Source organism: Chlamydotis macqueenii, chromosome 1 (genome assembly GCF_036417535.1).
Source record: "Chlamydotis macqueenii isolate bChlMac1 chromosome 1, bChlMac1.mat, whole genome shotgun sequence".
NCBI classification, from domain to species: Eukaryota; Metazoa; Chordata; class Aves; order Otidiformes; family Otididae; genus Chlamydotis; species Chlamydotis macqueenii.
In genome coordinates, this window is record NC_141556.1 from 197,606,162 (window position 1) to 197,626,317 (window position 20,156).

At 41.0% G+C, this 20,156-nt stretch overlaps 1 protein-coding gene across 2 annotated transcripts in view; it reads right to left on the bottom strand.

Moving 5' to 3' along the window:
- Nucleotides 1–20,156, bottom strand: part of ZC3H12C (zinc finger CCCH-type containing 12C) — a 42,321-nt gene that overhangs the window by 14,876 nt on the left and 7,289 nt on the right. For both annotated transcript variants that reach the window (XM_086739552.1, XM_086739551.1), the window contains exon 2: nucleotides 5,526–6,292. In XM_086739552.1, the coding sequence (XP_086595678.1) occupies nucleotides 5,526–6,220 (695 nt within the window). In that variant the 5' untranslated portion in view covers nucleotides 6,221–6,292. The remainder of the gene's footprint in view (nucleotides 1–5,525; nucleotides 6,293–20,156) is intronic.

A 20,156-nucleotide genomic window follows, 5' to 3' on the forward strand; every position in this document is an offset into this window, starting at 1 on the left:
AATTTACAAGTCTAATGGAAAAATAATCCTTTCTGACTTTTTTTTCCTTTGAATTAGGAAGTTGATTCAACATATTTTGCAGTTGCGCAGTCACTAGATGAGATGCAGGTAGGAAAGAATCTCTGGCAGTGAGATAGAGGTGAGGCTGAAAGTAAGTCACTGCGTCACTCATGGAGAGAGAGGGCAGCATACAGTGTTTGATCCTTCCAGAAGAGGACAGCTGTCTCATCCTACTTGTATTATTGGACATCACTCACCTCAATCTTCTCCACAACACTCCCTGCTCGATCAAATACATCCTTTGAAGGAAAATTAGCAGTTCTTAGCTAGAATAGTTCTAACAGTACATCGAGTACATGTATTACAACAACACGGGAGCAAGAACATAGATCACAGCCTACCCACTTCTGTGAGAATACATGAGAGAGCACCCAAGAGTCTCTCTTAAAAGACAATCTAAAGTCTTGCTAAGAGCACAGGCCCGTTTCCCTTTAGCAACTCCAAAGTAAACTCATTGGCCACAGCTCAGAAAAGCAAAGAGTAAAGAACAGACTGTGCCAATTTATAGGTTAGTCACTCATAACAGGACCCTGGACGTTTAGACACAGAGGTTTGAACAAGATCATCTGAACTGCAGGTGAATTCCTGTACCTTCCCCACTGCTTTGAACATTGTTCTTTTACATGTAAAAGTTGAATTCTTTCCTTTTAAATATTTTAAGTGCTTATTTACTACTACTGCCTATTTTCTAGAAGGGGAAAGGACAGATCCTGACAGTGAACAACTGGTTGCACAGCTGGTGCCAGCAACAGGGACTCATCTTTTACAAACATGGGACCAGCCTTCATAATCAAGGACTGATTTCTAGGAAAAGGTGGGATGCATTTGACCAAGTAGAACAAAAGCATCTCTGCCAACTGGCTTACCAAGAGCAGAGCAGAAGTGTCTTTACCAATAGGCTGGCCAACACGCCAACGAGCAATGCAATAAAGTTGCTGGAGTGCATTGATGTTAACTTATTAACATGGGCAATGGAGGACCCAACAAGGAAACCTGCTGGACCTCATACTTACAAACAAGGAAGAACTGGTCAGAGATGTGAAGGTCAGGGGCAGCCTTGGCTGCGGTGACCGTGAGTGATGGAATTCAGGATCCTGTGAAGAAAAGGCAAGGCAAAAGGCAGGATCACAACCCCAGACTTCAGGAAAACAGACTTAGAGAGAATCCCATGCAGACACATGGAGCATCCCATGTGATATGACCCTGCAGAGAAGAGGGGCACTAGAGAGCTGGTTGATTTTCCACTATCACCTTTGCCAAGCTCAAAATTGGTCCACTCTACTATGCGGGAAGTTGTGCAAAGGTGACAGGATAAGATTTTCCCTCAGCAGAGGCTAGGGACCACTGAAATGGGATATGGGCTGCTGGGCCCTGATGGGATGTACTCAGAGGTGTTGAGAGAGCTGGCTGATGACATTGCAAATTCACTCTTGGTAATCTTTGAAAGACTGGGGTGATTTGGGATGTTCCTAAGGACTACAAGAGAGCAAACATCCCTTCTGTCTTCAAGAAAGGTGTTCTGGTTTTATTTGGGGGAGGGGGGGGGGGGGGGAGGGGGGCTACAGTGGCAGCTTCTTTAAGAAGCTTCTAGAAGTTGTTTCCCCTTTGTTTAGTGGGCTCAGCCTGGCCTAGGGCGGACCTGCTGCTGGCCAGGGCTGAGCCAATTGGTAGCAGAACGTTCCCTGATAACGCCTCTGCGATAACGTATTTAAGAAGGGGAAAAACAGGAAGAAAAAGAGAGAAGATGTGAACAAGCTGAAGCAGGGGCAGAGAGGGGGAGGCGCGAGCCTTGTGGGCCTTGCAGGTGTCACCCTCTGGCCTCCCGCCAGGCGGCCGACTGGGCCCAACTCGGCCCGGCCTGGCTGCAAGTGGAGAGGAGATGAGATGTGAAGAGAACCTGAGAGGCATCTGCCTGCCTTTTGTGAAGAATTTCTTGTGAGAGGAACGACTGCAGACGCCAAGCTCAGCTCAGAAGGAGGGGGAGGAGTAATGCTGCTCCTGGCCAAGATTCCCCTGCAGCCTGTGGTGCAGCCCATGGTGAGGCCAGCTGTGCCCCTGCAGCCCATGGAGGCCCACGGAGGAGCAGAGATCCACCCGCAGCCCATGGAGGACCCCATGCTGGGGCAGGCGGATGCCTGAAGGAGGCTGTGGCCTGTGGAGGGCCCGCTGGGGCAGCCGTTCTGGAGGGACTGCATCCTTTGGAAAAACAATCCATGCCGGAGCAGTTCATGAAGACTGTGGCCCGCGGGAGGGACCTCACAATGGAGCAGGGGAGGAATGTGAGTTCTTCCCCCAAAGAGGAAGGAGCATCATAAAGCGACAAGTGATGAACTGACTGTGACTCCCATTCCATCTTCCCCCCTGTGCCGCTCTGGGGGGGAAGGAGGTAGAGATAATGTTCAGCTCGGGAAGAGGGAGGGGTGGGGGTAAGTTACCTTGTTCTCTTTCTCATTATCCTGCTTTGTTTTAAATAATAAATGAATAGTTTTCCCCCCAGTTAAGTCTGTTTTGCCCATAATGGTAACTTTATCTCAAACCTCAAGCCTTTTTCTTCTTGTATTATCTCTCCCTATTCTCTCGGAGGGTGGGGGGAGTGAGAGACTGCCTAGTCTGGTCCCAAGTAGGACTAAACCACGACAGAAGGCAAGAAGGATACTTCAGGGAACTACAGACTACTCAGCCTCACCTTGGTCCTTGCAAAAGTGATGGAGCAAATCCTCCTGGAAGCCCTTTCCTAACAAATTATGCAGATTGAGTGAAGATGATCGGGAACAGTCAGCATGGACTTACGAAGGGGAAATACACTTGACCAACCTCATAGCCTTCTATGGTGAGATGACTGGCTCAGTGGATTAGGAGAGCAGTGGAGTTGTTTATTGTGGCTTTAACAAAGCTTCTGACACTCTTATAGCATCGTCACTGATAAACTAATGAAGTATGGAGAAGATAAGACGACAGAGAGGTGGACAGGAAATTTGGCTGAACTGCTGCACTCAAAAGGGTTATCATTAGTGGCATAAAGTCCAGTTGGAGGCCAACCAGTATTGGTGTACCCCAGGAACTGACACTGGGGCAAGCACTGCTTAACATCTTTGTCAATGACCTAGATAATGGGATGAAGTGCACCCTCAGCGCGTTTGCAGAGGATGAATAACTAGGACTACATCAGATGGGTGTACTGCCATTCAGAGGGATCCTGGCAGGGTAGAGAAATGGGCCAACAGGTACCTCAGCAAGTTCAACAGAGGGAAATGCCAATCCTGCACCTGGGGAGGACTAACATCAGGCATCGGTACAGGCTGGCGACCAACCAGCTGGAAAGCAACTTTGAAGAGAAAGACCTTGGGATTCTGGTGAACACCAGCTAATCATAAGCCAGCAGTGTGCATCTGCAGCACATAAGGCCAATAGCCTCCTGTTGCGTTGCCAGCAGGTCAAGGTAGGTGATTCTTCCCCTCTGCTCAGCCTTGGTGAGACACATCTGGAGTGCTGGGTTCAGTTCTGGGCTCCCCAGTATAAAACAGACATGGATAATACTGGAGAATCCAGTGAAGGACAACAAAGTTAATCAAGGGACTGAAGCACCTGCCACAAAAGGAGAGGCCAAGAGAGCTGGGACTGGCAAAGAGAAGACTCAGGGGGATCTTATCCATGTGTATAAATATCCGATGGAAGGGAATAAAGAGGACAGAAATTGACTTCTCGCAGGTGTCCAGTGAGAGAACAAGAGGCAATGGGCACAAACTGGAATACAAGAAATGTTGTTTAAACATAAAAAAAGAAAACTTTCTTACAGTGAGGGCACTCAAACACTGTCCCAGAGAATATGTCGAGTCTCCATCCTTGGAGACATTTGAAACCCAAGCTGACATGGCCTTGAATTGACACTGCTCTGTGCAGGGGATTGGACTAGAAGATCTCCAGAGGTCCCTTCCAAAGTGAATGATTCTGTGATTGAATTTGGTAGAAAACAAGTAAAGACCTGTTAATGAGATTCTTGGATACAGAAAGACTATTATATTAATAGATTTAATCTGTTTTAAGGCCCTGTAGCATGCATTGCATGTATTCATATTTGGTTCATTTTATGTAAGTGGTCAAGAAAGTAAACTGAGCATAGCAGGTCCTAAATATTTATACTAATAGCTGAATAAACATTAAGGAAACATGATTGATATGGAGCAACTTCTGGAATGTGTTCAGTACAGTTTATGGGAGAAGTTGAACTTAAGTCTACCCACCAAGTCTGAGCTGTGCTAACTAGCTAACACTTACACAAGTGTTTTGGATTTATGTGAAATACAACCCAAGCCCATTTCAGAAGTCTCTGTGTAACTTCTTGGTTGAGTACCAGAACAGTGTTTGCTCAACTGGACATACTTCCTTTACAGCTCAAGTTGAACGAAAAGATCAGGAATGACACATCAGTTAAAAAGAATCCACAGGAATACCCCATTTACAAAGAAGTAATATCCTTGCTTTATGGACTAACATATCTACTTAAATAAACAAAAATTATCACATTGGTGCAGATAAGAGCTGTATTTAATTTCATTTTCAAAAGCCTCATTTAAAGGTACTTGTCTTGATTAGGAGCTAAAAAAAAAACTGGGCCTTTAGCCCAGAAATGTCTCGCACAAACTTTTATTAGTTAGCTAATGAAAACCACATGAAGCCATCAGAAGACTAAAATTGACTTTCTAAACCACGGTGCTAGTAATCAGATAAGCCTTATGAGTTACCCAATTAGCTACTAATCAATTTGTAGTTTAATCATTTATATAGCCGTAAAACTTCCCATCTCTCAGCATCTCTCTTTCTGCCATTTCCTTCTCTCCCTAATCACTGATGAGGCATGAACCTCCCGCCTCCCCACAGACAAGTTTCTTGCTATGCGCCTAGATGAGTGGCGTCAGGATGGGTGAATGCTGTAGGTAAACATGTTATCTGCCAGCATGTAAGTGAAAGTCTAAAGCACAGTAATCTCAGGCACTGATGGCAATAAAACCTAACTCCAAACCTGACAACCAGGACTGAAATTTTACAGACAGACCAGTTATCATACAATTAAGCTGCTTACTTCTAAATCACTATTTTCGTAATCTTAAGGACTCTTACATTTGCTTTAACCTCCTGTATGTAACTGGATACAGAGCTGTCCATAGCAATGGTGCCTACTACAGGGTTTATTAAGTATACCAAAAATTAAGTAAGTACCAGACTGGCAGCGGGAAGGAGAGATTTGATAGCTGCTTAGACAGGGAGATTTGCATTAACCTATTGTTGTTCTATCAATGAGTACAAACCACTGAACTCTACGTCTGATTGGCATAACTATGTGGTTGACAAAGACACTTGCAAGGGAACATGTGTACAGTTTTGGGCAATTATACTGAAAATCAGTGCTTGAACAGGATAAGGTAATTCTGTTTCCATTTAAATATAAAAGCTTCATGGTCACATACCTCATTGCAACATTGCTGCCATCAATAACTATCGGCCTCAGGTTGTCACCGTCCTCTGTCACATCCTCCTGCAGTGGAGAATCCGACCGCTGAGACTCTGTGGAAGACGCTTCACGCATTACACTAGTGTTAGCATTAGTTACAGTCTGATCAGTCTCAGTTTTATTCCCAAGTTTGACAAGTTCTCCCAAAATATCATTTATTAAAGCATCAGTACCAAGTTTATTTAGTACAAGCTGAACCTGCTCTTCAGAGTAACCCAACTTAAGTGCAAACTCCAGTTTGGTTTGATATTCTTTCACCACATCAGGGGGCTTTTTTACTTCCTTAGGTACTATCTGAGCCTCTTCTATGCTAAAGTCTTGCAAGATCTCATTTCTTTTTAGTATATGAGGCTCTAAGCAAGGAGATCGGCACAGCTGTCGGTGAGTCTTAGGCAATAAATGTGATTCTGATGCAGAATTATTCAGTCTCTCTGAATCATTATCAGAATTTGTGCTTTCTTCAGAGTCACAGCTGGAGCTTCCAGAAGTCTCTTCAAATGTCTCCTTGTCTACGTCTTCTTTCCTAGAATTAACCTTATCCATCGTTGGCTTCTCCGCCATTGACCAAGGTACAATTGCATTTATTTGTGTGCCAGTGCTCCCCACATAAAGGTGGCCTAGGTCATGCCCCAGATGATCCTTCAAGCCCATGAAGCTGCTGCATGTACTTGACTCCACTTTGCTGTTTTTCTTGTATTCCTGAATATAAAGTGTTCCGTATTCCTAGAGAGAACAAAAATGTTGCAACTGGTTACATATCTTACTTGGTTTGTATTTTCTTGCTGGTTTCTCAGAACCACATTTTTTCTCAGCAGAGAAATACAACTTTTTTTTATTTTTAAAAAGTGGAAAACTTTTCTTTTGGAAAAACTTTTTCTAAGAACTTCCACAGCTAAGTAGATAAACAACCAATCATCTGTTTTCTGAGTGTATCAAATGCTTTTACTTAAACATTTCTAGAAAGGGGTTTATGAAAGAATAGGAAACCAAACACTCCAAGTTTATTTACTGTAACTCAGAGAAAGAACTCTTGTAATGATTTAAAGGAGATATTTCTTCTAGTTTAAGGTAGCATTGTAACAACAACAAAAATGCAGCTATAAAATACAAGTGCTAGAAAATATTTTTAAACTAAATACCTTCAACTTTTTGTTGAATAGAAAGAAATTAGCATAGTACTAGATTATTTTACTTACTAGGCAAATATGACTGCATAAACCACAAATGAATTAGTAACAGAAAACACAATTAAATAAAAACTTATTGGCCCTAAAAGACAATACCAGTTAACTGAATACACTCAAACTATTTCTGAATTCCCTTATAAAGTGAAAATTAAATCAAGAAAGACTAATTGCTCTCAACAGAGTGCTGCATTACTAACACATACAGCATTTAGAGACATGGATTGAGCTAACGGCCAATAAAGCCAATGGAAGTCCTTGCACTGACTGCAACTGACCATTCATCAAGGCAACAAAATGAAAAGCTGTTTTCAACTCTTGGACTAGACTTGTGCAAGCCTTTTGCTAAACCAATACTAAATATATAGATAGAAGTCTTGCAGGAAGAACAGAAGAAGAAAAGTTGCAGTTTTCTGGACTTCATACACTTGCCACATCAGACTATCTGGAAGAATTTTGCATAACTGCAGTTATACAGAAGTTAGCTGCCCACTTCATCACCAGGATTACTTCCACAACCTGCATTTAAAGGCAGATTGCTACCTCTTTCTCTTACTTTGTTCTTTCAAACAGGAATCTTTGCTAACTGCTTCAATAAAGTAAAAGAGAAATTCTTTCTCATAGATAAAAATGGACCATATGGACTAATTGTACTGCAAGGTTACCATGAAAAAGAAGAATTTACATTAAAGGAAGACTATGAAACAAAGAGTTCTTTCACACTTCTGTCTTTCAAGGCAGAATAGAAAAGCAAGATATAGAAGCAAAGAACTTCACTTGAAATTAACAGATACAGTACAGACATAAATTTCATGAAGGAGGTTACACCAAGAAAAACCGTTATGGCAAACAGAATCTCTTGATCTATAGTAACACAGATCACACGTGTCTCTGTCAGAAGCACATTAACTCTCCCATCCACTTACAGGTTAGCTTTTAACAATGACCTAGTATTTGAAAAATGTGTTGTACTTTCCTCTTTTTGGGATATAGATCTGAGAGCACACACAAGGTAAATTCATCCAAGTTTAGGACTACAGAGAATCAAGCAAAAATCCCAATCTATGGTTCGGTAAAAGCAGACTCTATAGGTGCTGGGTGCCAAGAGATCACCACTGTCTTGGAGCTTGTTGGTTATGAGGCACAAAAACTTACTTAAGCTAAGCATTTCTAGTTAAAACAAACACACAAACAAACCTATTATCAGTGTTTTCATCTCCAGCACCTTAATCCAAGCAAGACCAACAGCAAAGAAAATACTCCATAGTTTTGCTTAGATCTGATCTTGTCAGAAGGTAGTAGTGCTGTAATGCTCTCTCAGGCAGCGTATCAAGAAATATTACTTTCTCTTCACCCAAAGCTTCGGGATTTCAAGTAACACCACTGATTAAACACAATGAGAATTTAGGAAATTAACTTTTTTTTACACAGTGATTTATTAACTAACGTGATGCACTCGATGGGAGAGCGCTAGTAACAAAATGCAACAATATCCCAATAAAAGGATACAGTTGAAAAAACAACACTGTGGCCTTCACAGAACTGACAGACATACACACAAAAATTAAAAAATCTCAAACAAGAAACCCCTATTGGAGGCGAGGCTGCTTAGCAACCAGCCTTTAGTTGCTAGGATGCACTCCTTTAACATACCATCATGAATACTAGCACAGCGAAAGAATAATTTGGTATGAACAAAAGCCTATGAAAGAGAGCTGGACTTAAGTGCGTCTGGCTTCCCCTCGGAGAACAATGCAGCTGCCAAACCGATCTGGAAGCCCCGACATCATTGTTCCACCAACCCCACAATCTGCTCTGACTCGAGGAAGTCTAGTTAATGGGCAACACTTTTAAGCTGGACTGAAAAGTTGAGCTGGCTCATGTACCGCTGCCACAGAATACAGGGAGATAATGGGTCACTGCCTAAATCCATGTACTGTGAAATGTCATTTTAGTATTGAACTAGAAGTAGAAGGAGGGGTTTTTTGGAAGGGGGGAGGAGGAGGAGGTTGCATATTAACAGCACGGAATAAACAAAGCTTGAAGAGCATAGATCAGAAAGAGGTGGTGATTTTTTTTTTTTAGTGTTAGTTAAAATAATACTTAAGTCATTCTCCAATCACTTCTCCATTGAAGTTTAAGTGCTTTACAGCAACTGCAATTATAACACCCTCCAGTGGGACTCAAAGAGGTCACTAGCATACGAATGTGTCTGAAGATCAGGCATTATATGAAACATACTTTAGATGATTTGCACATCAACTGCTTATGAAAAATGACCGTAAACTCAGCTTTGTTCATTGTTGGGAACGTATACATAATCAGCCTCGCATTTGTCTGCTTTAAGTCTTCTGTCAATCTCCATTTGCTACAATATAGAATTGCTTCTTTTGTACAGAACTCTACTGTTTTTCAGCAACGAAAGAAGAAAGGAGTACAAGCAGCAGCTTTAAGAACTGACACAGAAAGTGTATAGTCACCATACTACTGCTTTACAAGTGATGTAAATCCAAATGATGTAAATCCAAAGCTAAAGATATCTGAAATAGTTTTGCACAAGCAGTACTCTATTCCTGGCTTATGGCCTAAATCTTCCATGCCAACTCTTTATTTTCAGACAAATTTTTACAATGTCTGTGAACACTGCACATGCATTTGTGGTCAGGAGCATCTTTTAGAAACGCTAGACTTTAGAGGTCCCAACATGATGTCTTTTATGAGATTCATTGATCACAACCATGAAAATCAGATGTCACTGTTGAATGCTGCTGGAATTAATTATTTTATCTTAATCTGGTTAGTGAAGAGAAATATGCCAGCCAGTCTATTTGAATGAATGTGTATTCCAAATAAACATTAGTGTACCCATATATAGGACAATGAAGCTCATGAAAATCAGAAAAGGTCACATTTACCCAAGAAGTAATATCAGGTAAGTAAGAAGAACTCCGTGCATTTTTTATTTACAAGGAACTCTGATTATGCACATATGGTTTTAAAGTATGCTTACTGATGTAACATAGCGAAGAAAAATATCTGCTACAAATACTGACTCAACTGAGAGACAAATAAACAAACAAAAATCAGTCAAAAAAATCTTGTCAAGAAAGTCTTCAACTTTTGGTTATGCTCACCACAGCTGAGTAACAGAATTTTGATTTATTAAAAAGTTAATAAAACGGGTAACTCCCAATTTAGACATTCATATGACAACACAAATTTTAAACTATAGCCTATTTAAAACTACAGTATCTCACACTAGGTTCACTGTTAAAGGCCTAAAATACTGTATTACTGTGTCAAAGACATTTATCAAGTACAATTGTAATACTCCGGATGAGCACTGTGCTACCACATTCTAGAACCGTGTCCTTTTCCCATTTCTTAGAAGTCAACACTATTTTCCACTGATCATCTCATTAATTCAGAGAAACTAGAAATATTTCTCAAAGGGATGTAAGTAGATCATCTCATCTTTTAATGCATACTCAGAATATTTTCCACTTACAATTGAGCATAAGCAGTTTAATGCAAATTTAGTTCATACAGGAAAACAGCAGGGAGGAAAATAGTGTGTCACGTGGCACACTATAACAGAAATGGTGTATTCTCAAAAGACAGTCAAAAGTTTCTGAAGATACTTTCTACAGTGAAATAGTTCAGCACGTTTTCTCACAGGCAGACTTTTTCTAAGCCTTCTGAACACAAAATGGAAAATACTGAAATCACAGTTTGTTGAAACACTGTCATTACTTGTGACAAACAGAAGTGCAGAGCTGATCAGAAAAGATAAAAAATGAATGTATCAGTTATCCAAATGATAAAGATACTACAACAATGCAAATAAAATAATGAATATGTAATAAATACCTACTGTTGTAGTTTCCATGTATTTAATTACCATTGTACTTCAGTGAGTGCTGTTGTCTGCATCATTCTGTCCAACAAAGGAAGGATGTCCCATTGAACAGATTGGTTAATGCTCTGGGGCAACAGATGTCTACTGGAACTGCAGGAGACCAGCAACTGGTGGCCTGCCCATCTTCTGAAAACTTTCAATAGACTCATGCATATGTTCACACAATAGGGCATGTGGTAGAAATGCAAACCTCTTTTTAACCCTTTTATATGCTCTCTTTCCCTCCCAACTGATATATGAAGGTCTTTGTTTTGGTTTTTTTTTCTTTACAGGATCCTTGGAACACAGGCTCATGGAGTACACAGTGTCTGTTCTTCAGCCTAACATCTGAACTCAAAACATAAAACAAAACAGATTAGAAACTTTATAAAAATAGCCAGGCTAGATCTGACACAGGTATGAACAGCTTTCAAAGCACAAAACCTTTGACTGGAACATGTTCCCACCTGAGAGCATCCTAATGCTCTATCTCAGACTACACTATCTTCAGATAGCCCACAACGGAGCTCCTCCTATTTTCACAAAGACAGGAAATTTCACCCATTGTATACTATAATGCAAAGTTGTTTGATCTTTTTTCCCTTAAAGCTTTTTCTACCTGTCACAAATTAAAGCATTTAATGCTTGTATTTTCTTGCTTATTTGCAAGAAATAGGTAACAGATAAACTATGTAAACTGCTAAAAATAAATAGGTAAATACCTATAACTTAAAGTTGAAACCTTCCCTTTCCCCCAGAGAGCTGGAGAAGAATTTGTTCTTTTGGTGACTACTGCCTACCATTTTCAAATCTTGGAAATACACCATTACCGATGCTTTTGAAAGTTCTTTAATAGAACATACTGAGTGAGATAATCGCTTTTTAATATACTTAATCTTCAGACATAACTGTTTTTCTTTCCCTCTTTTTCCAAGAGACACCCAAAGTGTGCAAATCTCAACTGACACACATGCAAGCTACGTTGTCCAAACGCAAGCCAATATGCTGGAACACCAGAAAGGTGAAACGTCCCGTTTCTGCAGAGAGAAGCCCATGTACTTACGTTCGCTGGAAAACACACAGACATTGGTTTCTTGTAGCTGTTCCAGAAGCAACTCCTTAACACGATTTCAGCTGCAGACTTCAGGCAAGCAAGCAGAACAATGAATGGACGAACAGATGGACCCGCGATGTCTTTGCTTAACCTATTACTGAGCAGCCGCAGAGCCAATCACGACTCGCAGAGCTCACAATTAGTTGGCCGGGCAGATGCAAGGCAACCTCCCCACTCTGCATCAGGTTGGGAGGTTTCTAAGATAAGCAAGTTGATGTCATTCTCAGGGTCTGCCCCGGGCAGCATGTGTATTAACAAGGGGTGTGCAGCAACAATAGGCCATACAAAAGAGACTAGCAGGCAGCTGCTGTATGAGAGCCAGAGTCATTAGGGAGCAGGCTGCCAACAAGAAACACCTGGCTTGGGCAGACTTCAGCTTCTCCTCATTGTTTCTAATTCATGAAACAAAGAAAGGAATTATTTTTAAGTAGTAAAAGTTGTGAGTTTTATTAAAATATATCGGTCTTAAGGAATATAATCCCTTCTATTATGGGAACAAAAAGTTCTTTATAAGAAAAAATATTAATCTATCAGTAGCTATTGTCGTCTCCTTTTCTTGTTAGCAAAATTAATCATATTGGTGTAAAGTGCAAGGAGGTATGAAAGGGGCTCAGACTAAACACTGAAATGTATTCAGAAACCACTTTCTGAATTTCCTGACACTTTTGTACATCAGCCAATAAATGTAATAAACTTGCATTTACACACAACTCTAAGAGAGTACTTGTGGGTAATTTCAACGTAAGGCGAAACTGATTAAACTAAAACCATGTAATATCAATATGTGGAATAACGGATATTTTTAAGCAGTGGCAATGAAACGTTAGGGCACTTGACAGAAAGGAACTGTGAACCACTCTTTTGTTCTGGAGTCATTCATAGTTGTGAACTTCTTATTTCACAGACCTGTTCTAGATGCCAACATCTTCCTGTCTCTTTGCAATGATGAAATATTTGAACAAAAGTCAAGTTTTTATTGTTCTTATTTTTACTGAAGTCAGCCACATGGAAACACAAACTCCAGTCCATACCTACCCTCACTGCAACACACACATTTAGAGATGTAACAGTAGAAAGGTTTACATGCTTGATTTAAAAAAAAAAAAAAAACCAAAAAAAAACCCCCAAAAAAAAGTGGAGCAATGTGGACTTTCAAATAAAAAGTTGCCACTGCTGGCAACTTCAGTGAAGAAAGCTCAATGCAGAGGAGGAGTGGATTCTACATTTGCAAATGTTCATCTGAATGACTACTAGAAAAGCTTATTTGCTGAACTTCATCATAATTATATGACTAAAAGCAATACTGAGAACCGCAGAGGCAGCTGTCATCCTCTGCTTGGGAGGACAGGCAATCTGCTGGGAAACATCTACTGTGATTTAAAGGACAAAAAGAAGGAAAAAAGGTTTGTTAGAATTGTTTTGAGTAATTTCCCAAGCTTTATGAGGATATTAAAGTGATTCAATATAGTAAATGAAATCACATACCATCACCCTATTACACTGATGCATTTGTCATGTGCCCAGATACTACGCTGCAAAGCAGAAACCCCAACTACAGTTTCTCTGCACTGCCCATTAAACACTCTGAAGAACAACGACTAACACCACTATTTTGGAGCTCTTATGTTGGCTGCAGGAGGAGACTCCTCACTAATTTCTGCCACTGTGAACACAAAGAGTGAGAGCAAGCTACCCACGAGCACAGTGGGACGCCTGGTCTCCAGCACTGGATTAAGCCTCCTTGCAAACAGCGAATAAAAGCAGTGATCTGAAAAAGCTAATCAGTCCCTGCTGTGGTATTTAGACTACCTCAGTTGCTGGTATTGGATAATGTTAAGCATATTAAAACTTCTGTAGCCAAAATAGGAAGCCAGTCCAGTTCACCTATGTCCAAGAACTGCCCTTAAATGCAAGCAGGATCACTTGGCTAGTCACTAGTTGAAATCTCCCTGATTAGAGCCAGACACTTCTTTTGCAATACCAGAAATGCTTGGTTTGCAGAGGACTCGTGTGATACCCTTTATGTACATCTGTAACATACAGAACTCTGTAGCACAGAAGTGGTGTACCTAGGGCTCTACAAGCACAACTAGGGCAACTGTATCATCTGGCTTAAACATCTGCCTCAAAAATAAGGTTTTAAGAAGTTTACTTGTAAACACCTGCCCCCTCAATGCCTTCTACAGCAACAATAACTCACGCTCCCTCCTCCCAGCTCTCCATGTCTTCAGGGAACCACGTCTGAACTTCAGTTGCAGATTAATGTTCATGATAATGCCATGCTGCAGCACTGACTACGACTAAAGTCGGAACAGACACCATCTGAAGACTTACATTATATTGTTTAATTTATAGAAGATATTCTAGCAAGCTGTAGTTGTACGGATTAAGACGACCTTTTCTAATTCTACCTTGTGCACAATGTCAGCTACTTAAACCAGCTGCCTGTTCTGAAAGCATCTTCTCAGCTCTTCCCTAAAAGAAGTTGGGCTGTCCAATGTTTACAAGGTGTCAGACCGCCCTATTCAAAATCACGCTTGTGATGACAGAAAAGCATTCTTACTAGGGTTTAACCAGTACACGAGGCTTCCTTCTGGGAATGATGAGCTCAACAAAGAAACCTGGGTAAGAAATACCGTGGCTTTCCCATCACATCTGTGAGAGGCTATAACAGCACCATTACAAGGTACACAGTGCAAATGGACAAAGTTAGTTCTACTTCTTGTGTTAAAACCTCCAAATCCAACAACCTGACTAGTTCAGCAATCTCCTATTACCATATCTAAAATACAAAGAGTGAGTAAGTTAAAGTCAGTCACCAAAATACAGTAAACATAACAGCTCTTCAAATTTCTGGTCTTGCAAGGTCAGTAAGCTATAAAAAACAAATTTTGTGGCTCCTAGAGATCAAACATTGAGTATAGTGCTCATCAGGTCCCTAATGACACTCGATTAAACAGCAGGCCACCACAAAATCCTGAACTGGTTGGAGGTAATGGGCTCAGGGACTCCACGGTGGAAAGAGATTTTCCAAACGGCACACAGCCAGGTGATGGGATGCTGCACAGAGACATGGACCAGGGTGAACCTCTCAGTTGGGTGAGGGGTGGGAAGGAGAGCATCCCCTCCCTCCCACTGCCCAGTTTGGTATGAAAAGCACGCATGGGAGGATCAGAAAGACCAAAGGAGTGAGAGCTCGAGCAGCTGGGAAACTCAGACAGCGTAGGCTGAAGATATTAGGGAAGTACTACTAGAAGGGGAAAAAAAACACTCTTAAAAAAAAAAAAGCTGCTAGTTCCAGCCAACTCTTGTTGTTTCAAACATGTTGAAAACAAAGCCTTATTTTAAAATAAATTATTTTATGCAAGCATACAAAACAGTCATTCTGTAACTCAAGTGGTATTACTGCAGTAATTAGAAAGACAACTTGTCCTATTAAAGTATTTCATTATCTTTTATGGTACAGCTTTATGCTAAGCCTCCAGTAATAAATTATGCATTTGCAAGAATACACTGTACAAGTTCAATCAATCACATACCACTACATTTATGAAACAGATATGAAGGTTCTATGCTACAGACAAAACTCACTGCTGTGTATTACAAAACATCCTGTTGGACTTGGGAGCTGCAAGGGAGACGCTTATTCTCAAAATTATGAGGTGGCAATACAAGACAAATTCTTCTTTTCCAATCAGTATGTTAAGGGATGTCCATCTTAAATGTAACACTTTGAAAGAAGTTTACTTCGTTTTGAAGAATGGTAAGTGGTGCTCTAGACTGTTCTACACACAGTCATGAAAACAAACAAAAAACCACCAGTGCCCTACAGCTAGGCAGAGGAGAGAATTAAATGATGAGTAAAAAGTGCCTAGATTTCATAAAAACAACTTATACTATGATAGAGATGTAATGCTATGTAATGCTTTGCCTAGAGAATAAACAGACTTTTAAAAAAATAATTTTAAAAGGGTCAACTGCATTTTCAAATGCAGTGTAATTTCTCTGTAGAAAAGCATGCACTTTGAAATGCATTAAAATAAAGCAGTAAAGACTTCTTTCACTCTTTAAAAGAAGACACAGTTATCTGTAGCTATCCTTAAAATTAAAAAAAAAAAAGCAGAGATGCATTTTCCAACAGGACATCATCTTAAAAGAAGATTAGAAGGTCTACAGTTTCTACTATAACTCATTAGATCATCAGTATTGACTGCATGCAAGACTTGAGTAAACTGTTGCAACATTTATCATGACATCCTTTAATATGTTTTGACGAGAAGAGGAAACTCTATGTTTTATCACAAGCAGTGATTACTTTTTTTGCTGACCACGAGCATAAATAGATCCAGTCTTTCCCTGTCTGTGGGTACACAAAGGCCGTGACCACAAGCTGTTCGTCATGAGATGACATGGTGCCCACCTGCAGCTGCGCCTAACTGCACAGTTTGCCTATGTAAGGAGCCCAACAGGCTTGAGCCACACCAGCCAACTGTGCAGAAAGCATAAAGCAGCATTCCCCAACAACAAAACACGGGAATCACTTGTTAGTACCAGGCTAAGAAGTAGCTCCTGAAATGAGATAAGCTTTCTGAAGCAAAGACTTTCATTTTGAAAGGGAATAGTTTTGATCACGTGACAAAATAAAAACCCATTGAAAAGTAGTTGCCTCAGCACTGTAACTTCAGATAACCATTGTGGGCACAGATCCCTAAACAATGCTCCTTCCACAGTACCACAGAATCACTGAGGTTGGCAGGGACCTCTGGAGGTCATCTGGTCCAACTCCCCTGCGCAAGCAGGGCCACCAGAACCAGTTGCCCAGGACCTTGTCCAGATGGCTTTTGACTATCACCAAGGATGGAGACTCCACAACTTCCCTGGGCAACCTGTGCCAGTGCTCCATCACCTTCACTGTAAAAAAAGTGTTTCTTGATTTCAAAGTGAGGCAGAGGATGGAGCCAGGGCCTTTGCGGTGATGCCCCCTCACTTCAGGTGTTTATATGCATTGGTCTTCTCTTCTCCAGGCTGAACAGTCCCAGCTCTCCCAGCCTTTCCTCACAGGAGAGATGCTTCAGTTCACGGCCCTTTGTTAGTCTCTCTCCAGTATGCCCATGTGTCTCTTGTACTAGGGAGCCCAGAACTGGACACAGCACTCCAGGTGTGGTCTCACCAGTGCTGAGCAGAGGGGAAGGATCCCCTCCCTTGACCTGCTGCAGCACTCCTCCTAACACAGCCCAGGTCATCACTGGCCTTCTCTTGCCACAAGTACACATTGTTGGTTCAAGGATTTTCCCATCTTTAAGTGGATGCTCCAACTCAAGTGTGGTTAAAATCTTGAATGTTTCCAGGGATTGGGCATCTACCATCTCTCTGGGCAACCTGTTCCAGTGTTTCAGCACCCTAATCAGAAAAAAAAAAATTCCTGATGTCCAGTCTGAATCTGCTTCCTTCTGTTTTAGAACCATTACCCCTCATCCCATGGCAACAGGTCCTGCTAAAGGATTTCTCCCCGTCTTTTCTGTAGGCCCCCTTTAGATATTGGAAGACCGTAATAAGGTCTCCCTGGAGCCTTCCCTGCTCCAGGCTGGACAGCCCCAACTCTCTCAGCCTGTCCTCATAGGAGAGGTGCTCCAGCCCTATGATAATTTTTGTGGCCCTCCTCTGGACCCGCTCCAACAGGTCCACATCACCTGGCACAGACATACAAGTTACTATGACCACACCTGCACAAGTACACCAGGGCGTGCACACATGATGGCATGGTCACAGAAGTCTTGTTTCCAAGGGATGTAAGTCATGTGGCCAGAAATTCTTCAGTTTTTTGGGGAACAGACACCCAAGAGCACTCCACCAAATGTGTCAGGGAACTGTTTTCCTTTACTAGGCATGTAAGCAATGTGACCATTTCCACAGTTTGGCCAGTGAATGTTCAATTTTGCCACTATGCCTGTGTTTGTAGGGGTAGATCCTTTCACTCCTGCTCTGATACCGCCACAAGTATGACCCACTCCATTCTGTTAGTCTTCCTTTAGGACCAAGGCCTCAGTTACTGTTTCCTGCCTGAAAAAAAAACCTTATTTTATTTCAAAATGCAAATAAAAGGGAAAAATACAAGAGCTGCCACTAGCACCAAGAGGTAGGTCTAACAGTCTTTTCAGCTTACTTTAAAACTGCATTTAATACAGTATCTTCTATTTGTTTCTGCCCTTTTTTGGGGGATACAAGAGCCTAAAACATCTTAAGCTATTAAGAAAATTTCCCAGATTAAAAATCCTTAAAAAAAATTAAGAAAAAACTTCTGCCACTGGTTTTCAAATTCAAGTCTACAGGCACTAACAGGTATATCCTATTTTTACACACATTGCCAAAGAAACCCAAGAAAATCCAACCTGCAGTTCAGCCACTTGGATACTGGGCCTTCAAGCTCTATCAGAAAGTTTTCAGGGGTTTGCAAGCCAGAAAATGTTGAAAACCCCTGCCGTATACTACGATGGCTGTCGAGCAACTGCTCTCATCGACACCAGGGCAGTCTGGAACACACTGTCGACTTCTGCAACAACTGGGGGAACAGTGTTTCTTTCAAGATTATCACTGGAAAGCATTTTGTTTCATTTATTTCTTAATTTTATTATTGATGAATTAAAACTGAGACACTGAGATAGAAAGCACTCTAGGGGGAAAAAAAAAAAAGTTTCCAGCAATACACGTTCGATGTGATCTTTTCCCACTTCCAGAATGAGTCACGCTGTCTGGATGCTTTCAGAGCACGAAAATTTGAACTGTCTAATTAACTTTCACTGTGACAATATTGGGCGGCCAGACAATGCCTACAACTGTACAAAGTGTACGGCGTCATGCTTAGCAAAGTACTTTTATTCAAATTTGTTCTATCAGAAGAAAATCCTCTAACAAAACTAACATGGTTATGTGGAAAAAAAAAGTATTCTCTTCATTTAAATACAAATTTAAGAGACTTAGCTAGTCAACCTAACATCTTTTATCTGTGCCACAGAGTATTATTAAGAGTTTGAAAGGCTCGTCAGAGGAAAATAGGCCTCTCAAACTGTCGAGTGACATGGCCAGGTTGTGTTTCAGGTCATGCTACTGGCAACAGAGCCTGTAATCTCCAGGGTTCCTGGACGGAGTTCAAGGTGGTGGTTGGACTCTGCGTCGCCCTAAATGGCTTCACAGGGTTAGGCTTATTTGAGAGACAATTCCTGTGCCTGTACCACACGGCTGCAGTTGTCATTTTGGACCAGAGCCTCCTGCGAGAGAGCTGCCAGCAGCGGATTTTCTGCAATACTTTCAGCCTTGCCATTTACTCTATACTGCGATGAAAGAGCCAGAAAATACGTTAAGGTCCAATTTTTTTACCCAGATTTAGCAAGTTAAGAATCAGGGAAGACAGAGATGATCACGTGATTTGTCGAGACACACTTAGTATATAATTATTTCTTACTTTCTTGGGAAGCTTTTAATAGACCTGACAAGTAGCAACAATAGCCAGATCTCACAGAAAGTGGGTTACTGCAGCTGCATATCCAAGTTAAAAAAATAAACAGAAAGAAAATAGCTACACAGAAGTCTATCTGACTACGTGTCATTTAGGTATGGCTTTTCTTCAGAGTTAGTGTATGCCAGAACTCAGGAGAGACCACCAGGAAGTCCCCACACTGAACTACATACACCAGGCTTTGAAATCCTGGTATTTCATATGTTAATAAAGCAGTTTGCCCACTTTTGTTTAATAACCTAATACATCAAAAAGAGACAAACCATCTGTTAGTGATTTCACATATTTTTTGTAGGACTTCAGAGTCTCAGTCTTTTCATTCTGAGCTCAGAGTTTGCAACTTTTAAAGTAGAAATTAATATTGCAGACCAGATTTCCTTATATTTAGTCTCCACTTTATAAATTTTTTTTCTTCTCCTTTTTTTTTTTTTTAAGTTGGAAAGTCAAATATATTTTAGTCCTGTGGATACCTTCACAGATTCCTTCACTAAGGTTAATATTTTGAGACCTTTTTGACCTCTAGAGCTCACATTTTGCTTTTCAGACTCCCACCTCATCACGAAATTAGATCTGGCAATGACAGATGCAAATAGGAAGACTTCATTCAGAACTGCTGATACTATTAACATTTAGAACTAAATAATTTAGTTTGGAAGGGATCTCTGGAGGTCAGCTACCCCAACAAACGCTCAATGCAGGGTCAACCACAGTAGGTTGCTCAATGCCTTTTCCAAGTCAACTTCTGAGCGTCTCCAAGGCTGGAGATTCCACGACCTCCCCAGGCACCCATCCCAGTGTTTATGTCACGGTGACATTTTTCTCCACCTCCAGACAGAATTTCTTCACTGTAACCTGCAACTGCTGTCTCTTGTCCTTTT